Source organism: Saccostrea echinata, unplaced genomic scaffold (assembly GCF_033153115.1).
Source record: "Saccostrea echinata isolate AGI-Se365-2 ecotype Australia unplaced genomic scaffold, CSIRO_AGI_Sech_v1 ptg000016l, whole genome shotgun sequence".
NCBI classification, from domain to species: domain Eukaryota; kingdom Metazoa; phylum Mollusca; class Bivalvia; order Ostreida; family Ostreidae; genus Saccostrea; species Saccostrea echinata.
In genome coordinates this window covers 14,216,859-14,223,173 of record NW_026889765.1, presented here as the reverse complement: position 1 = coordinate 14,223,173, position 6,315 = coordinate 14,216,859, and the positions used below count along the sequence as shown (strand labels likewise).

General features: G+C 34.9%; 1 protein-coding gene across 1 annotated transcript; it reads right to left on the bottom strand.

Moving 5' to 3' along the window:
* Positions 1–522: 522 nt before the first annotated feature.
* Positions 523–3,748, bottom strand: LOC133188165 (uncharacterized). The gene is made up of 2 exons (XM_061323547.1): positions 2,660–3,748; positions 523–2,130 (listed from the first exon to the last, which is right to left on the bottom strand). The coding sequence occupies exons 1-2, from the start codon at positions 3,746–3,748 to the stop codon at positions 523–525; spliced, it is 2,697 nt and encodes an 898-aa protein (XP_061179531.1).
* Positions 3,749–6,315: the final 2,567 nt, after the last annotated feature.

The following is a 6,315-nucleotide window of genomic DNA, read 5'->3' as shown; positions in this document are numbered from 1 at the left end:
TAAACTTTGTTAACTCAAACCCTTGGATATATCGAAGTTTTAATTGGTCCAATCAAGTTTGAGATAACGAGCGTTGACTGTATGCATTATGGGGAATATGTCTTGTTCTGGTAAAGGTTACTTCTAGAATGAAACAATAATATATCCTGATATTGTGTGTGTGTTTGTGTGTGTGTGAGAGAGAGAGAGAGAGAGAAGTCCCTTTTTGATTTTTAAAATTTTTTTTTTAACAATTTAATAAAAATATACGTATTTTTTTTTTACTAATTTTATTTTTTTAAAATCCTTCCATAAAATGATAGGTGTGAACAGCAACTTGATACGTTTCATTAGAAATATTACTATATATCTTATTTTCCAATGAATGGGGTTAAGATCAAACAAGAAACGATGGAAATGTTACTCAACGGTTAAATCATCGGGATCGAGATGCCTCTCATACTTCGATACGGATACGGATACGTATGCGGATACGTCAGATAGAACAATCTCTATTATTAACAAACTTAAGCTTGTATGACGTTACTCGGCATATGCAGTGGTTGTTGCTTTTTCAGTCTCGAGCGACAGTGTCGAATCGCTTTCAGACAAGTTTTCCCCCTTTGTTTTCCAAAGCTTAAATATCTGAGAGGAGCAGCAAATTGCAAGGAAGATGGTGCATCCCTGGGTCGATATAATTAAATCCACAACGAAAGAATAAGTCGAAGTGCTTATAAACCATTGTGATATTTGAAGAAAGGCGATAACACTGACGATGATTGCTACTTTAAACAGTAAGAAAAACTCGGTTCTCTTTCTTTTTAAATTTAATTTCTCTTTTGAAGAAATTATTAATTTAAATGTTGCAAAGTGGAGAAAAATTGTCAGAAGGGTAGAAATCGCCAAAGGAGAAAGATATGTAATAATGTTCGAGATTTCATGAGTCAGGAAACATCTATCAGAGCCATATTGAAAATCAGTCAAAAAAACGTACAATAATATACCATTGGTAGCAACAACAACTAAAGGTAGCAAAAAGCTAAAAATAATGTGGAAAAGTACTGGCGAATGTTCTTTCGAACTTGAAGATAAGTCATCTTTTGGTTTATAATTTTTAAAAAGTAAACATTGGTGAAATGCTGCTACAGTAAGTGAACAACAAACGGACAACCAAAGGTAGTGAAGAATAAGACCGATAACCGTGCATGCTACATTGATGTGCTCTAGGAGTTTTTCAAGGGTACCCACGATATGAAGCAAACACAAGGATAAAGACACAAACATGGCATTGATACCAGAAGGGGTTCGTAAATTCTTAAAAATGCAATAACTCAGGAAAATAGAAGCCATGCTGACAGCACTAACTCCATGGAACACCGTAGATAAGTAATGTATATCTACAAAAGCTGTAACTAGTTTATCACTTGCAATACTATTGAATCGCGACCCATAGTCACATACCCCTATAAAACCTGCAAAATCCATGGCAAAATCACCCATTTCGAAACTGAGCAAGGATTCATTTGATGTTATTCGCATGTTTTCATTATCAAAGATAAATAAACTTGCATTGAATTTTCGATGAACACAGAAAAGTAAGTTTCCTACAAAGAGAACTGATAAAGGGGGTCCCGAAAATAAAGATTGCATTCGATTTTTAAATTTGTTATAAGAAATTGTATCCGACATACCATAATCAAGGGTATGTTTTGGAAGCGAGAATCCCAAGCCTTTGATATAATACTCTACATTATCGTTTTCAATGGAATTCTGTTGATCAATCTCGTGCGGAAGTTTTAGAAGCATTTTTTCTATCAAATCTCTTTCATAATTTGCATAAGGTATCTCAAAATAAATATCCATAAGGAATTGCTCATTTTGTACGGGGCTCTCGGTTACTAAATTCAGGTTATTGTAGGGCACAACAGAAAAATATGTCATTAATCCAGGGTTACCAGGTAATAGTTTTACGATATCTTTTTTCAGTGCTTCTTCTATCTTTTGCAATACAATGGTTGCATTTGCAATGGTAGAGTTGATCATAATTTTAGTAGAAATATCAACTGCATATAATCCAATTCCATCCATAATTATCAATTCGCAGATATCTGCAACTAAAACTCGTCCAGGAAAGCAACCATATCTTTCAGACTGAAAAAAAAAAACAATTTTTCAACAAATCATTGGAAATCGTTCTTGCAAATACGGATATTAGAATATTAGGTATATGGCATCGATTGTGATGAGAACCAAATGGAAAATAATCAGGACCGATATTCTAAAGATTAAAATACGAAGTAATAATTTCTTATAATGATTTTTCTTGTTTGGAAAATTGTCTTTGCTAATTATTTGCTAATTACAACCTTCTTATATATAACTTTGAGATGGGTATTTTGGATCACGTGACGTGTGAGGTCCTGTGATCACCCAAATCTTTGACGTAGAAAAGTTAACCACTAGTCTCTATGACCAAGTCACGTCTTTGATGTAAAAACGAAAAATATAGTCATTTACATGTGTGATGTAAATAAGGGGCGATTTAAAAAAACCTTTCATTTGTGACGTTTTAAATTTAGCAACTTACCTCTATAATCTAAAAAAAAAAGTTCAGGAATCATTTGTTTGAATTAAATTTTTAGCCACTTTCGTCTGTGAACTAAAACATTAAGCTACCTACCTCTGTAACATAATGCGGAGAGGTGTAGAAGACGACAGACGGCAGTAATTTAGGTAATACAAAGGGTTTACGTATCCTCAATGCATTTCCAGTCTGACCTGAACAATCCGCTGGGTCAATAACGAACGATGAATTTGGAAAACACTTATTTTCAAAGCAAAATTCATTGTTGCAAGCAAAGCAAAATGAATTCTTGTAAGGATACACTTCAGATACTGCATGCACGTCTGGAAGTAAATCACACCCTTCGCTATATGCAGGATGAAAATTAAAACTTCCTGGGTCACATTTGTCCTTCAATGTCTGGACAGATTCAATAACATTGCAGAGCAAGCAAAATTCGTTTTTGAATCCAGATACAGAAGGAAACGCTTGGTCACTGATGTTTTCACAAGCCCACCGTACATTTAAGTCAATATCATTTACAACCTTTCCAGAGCTGTTGCATATATTTACGATTTCAATTTTTTCTTCCGATTGAGAATAATCATGATAGTAGCTGTAATAAGAACTCGCCCAGAATCCTCCATAAGAATAGTCTTCCTCTTCTTTCCTGCATTTAGTCGTCTTATCCGTATCATAAAAAACAGAGCATCCATTATCTTTTGCTGAATTGATTACAGCATTAATAGAACCAGTGTATAGAAAATGAAAAAAACTTGGACAGACAATGTTCAAATCAAGTGGTGTGAAGTTATTGTGAAGTATTTTTTGCCCAAGCCGAAATACATTGCTATTACAGAAAAAGCAAAAAACATTTTTGTAAGTTGCCGACCCATAATGTACAAAATAGGATGAGAAGTCCCCGGTATCATCCTCACATAACTTCCGATACTGATGAAAATACATATAACCCTCGTTTCTTGAACAACCATCAATCACAATTATTTCTACTTCTTCACTATTTGAGCTTGACTCGACATGTAACGTGTTTGATAAACACGTTGCAGAGCTTTGCAGAGCAGCATCAATGCAACAGGAACATACATTTCTAAAAATACAATCAATATCACAATCGCAGTTTGTAAGAGTGAATTGTCTGATGGACTCGGGTAGAAGACTAAGATCACATACACGATCTGGATGCATGGCAACTTTCCTCTGAACTAGACTCTTTATATCAATCAGATTTCCTTTCCATCTGTACATACCATTATCAAGAAGTCGGATGTCAGTGTTTTCAATCTTTGTGTTGAGAATGTTTAGGTTCATTTTTTCATTTCTAAAGACAACATTCTTAATTTTTATCTCATGTTTTTCTTTTTTACTCCAATCGACACTATGTTTCTCCTCATACTCAAAGTAAATGTCGTAAAAATGGATAACATCCCTTCCTTCTGGCGGAGGAGAAAAGCTTTCTAGCGGGTTTGAGATCGTATTGCAGAAAAAACAGTATGCATTCTTGTAGGGGTAAGTCATGGCTGATGTTCCTTTGTTGGCACAGGCATCTTTTAAAGTAAGGTCTTTGGCATCCCAATGACCTGTGACGTTACAAATTTTAATAACACTGTCGGAGTTCTTAATTTTCGGTATGTTGCACAGGTAGCAAAAAATGTTTTGATGAAAACGGAAAGGTAAGAAATACGATGATTCACAGGCCTTTTTAATGTTAGGATCAGCATCTGTTGGACAAGTCGGAGGTAACAGGTACATGGAAGGCAATTGTTTCACTATGTTTTTTGCTTGGTGTGATGGTGAAAACAAAAAGGGTATTTGTAACATTTCTCCAAGCTTAATTAGTTCTTCAAATGGGCTAATGAGATATGCAATGTTTGGAAGATCTCCTTTCCCAAAGCCTAAATCCCAGAAAACAAGGTCATCTAATGCCTCCCCATGACAGGATGCGCAGTATCTGTTGGAGTATGATAAATTTGTTGCTAATGACGTCACAGGAGGAGTTTTAGTCCACTGATATCCCGTCAACGAAGTTTGACATTCTGCCTTAGCGGACGGATTTGCACCATCTGGACAGCTCACAATAACTTCATACTTCTGATAACTTTCTCTGTCTGCAGAACCGAGCAAAAAATTTGTGAAGACCTGGAATTTTGACTTGAAAAATTTATCTGGGCAGCATGTATTAGTACTAAAACAGTCGTCCTCGCATGAACATTTGGGACAGCGGTTCAACGCCTGATGATAATAGGGATAAGATGATGCCTCCAGTTCTGAGCAGAGAAACATGTGTCCACAGGCATTTGAATACTCTCTCACCAGATCGTCGACATTAAGGACACCGGAGTTACAGTAGCAAGAAGTAATAAATAGGAATGTTAACTCTATCATTTCAACATAAACTTTCCACATCTTGCAGAGAGTAGGGACTGTGCTGTCTATGCTACAAAAACACACATTCCCTACAGAGATAAAAATAGCACAAAGTAAGGATGATCAGAAGTTGTTAATTTGCTTTCACATATAGCTATCAATTTATATTTTAGATTTAAAACAACTCTCTCTCTCTTTTTCTCTGTCTATTTGGATGGATGGATGAATTTTAGCTGAAAAAAAATCCTGCATATGGATTTTATGTCTCCCAGTTGATTTGATGTGCAAGAACATACTCTACAAACGAAAACGAGGCAAGCTATGACAAATAAGTTGATAAAACAAGAATACCAACACTCTCATTTAAAGCTTAAGTAAAATTTCGCAAATTCTAAGGTCAATACAATGATCGACCTTGTCAGCAAATAAAATCTATCATTAAGTCGAATGAAGACTGACGATTTTTCTACAAATTGTTTTTTACATTGAATTGTCTTCGAATTTTTCCGACAAGGAGCACATGGCGGGGGCGACCGGTCGACAAAGGATGCTTACTCCTCCATGGCACCTGATCCCAACTCTGATGTTATTAGAGGTCCGTGTTTGCTCTGCTACAAATTTGTATGGTTTCGTTGGACTTTTAAACTTGATTACTGTTCGCTATCTTCATATTTCATTATAAATTATATAAATACTGCATGTACATATGTAGTTGAGTGTAACATTGAAAATTTTCGACCCAAGAAAACTATTGTCAAGCGAGGCGCAGCCGAGATTTACAATGGTTTTCCAGGGGTGAAAATCTTCAATGTTTCACTCAACTACATGCAATATTTATTATATTATACTGAATGTTTTATACAAATACATGTTACAGTGAAACTTGCACTAATGAATTCTGCGCAGTCAAGCAATGTTAACTGTTGCTACGCTGGAGAGTGTGGCTTCATTATTCAGCGGGTAATAGTGTCTTTTAACAAAAGTTTCTCAACGAATCAGATTCAACTTATTAACATGAAAGTATAATATTATATATTATTATACTTTAAATTATACTTAAAATAAGTGAAGTATTCTTTAGTTTATGACAAGACAACATACTGTACGAAGAATAGGACAAAAAAAAACACAATGAAAGGAATGTTAGTTAGTAAAATCAAGCAACCTCAATCAAGCTTCAGAACTAATTGCGAAGGCGAATTGACATGCAGTGGGCAATTTACTGAACTATTTTTAAATAACTATCAATATGCTTTTAAATTATTTTTGACATTTTATCAATGATTTCTCAGTGTGTATTTCTTATTGTCCAGATAACCATTAGTTACTATTATCCATATTATAGCTGTTGATCGCACATTATTATTATCACTGCACGATGAGGTTAC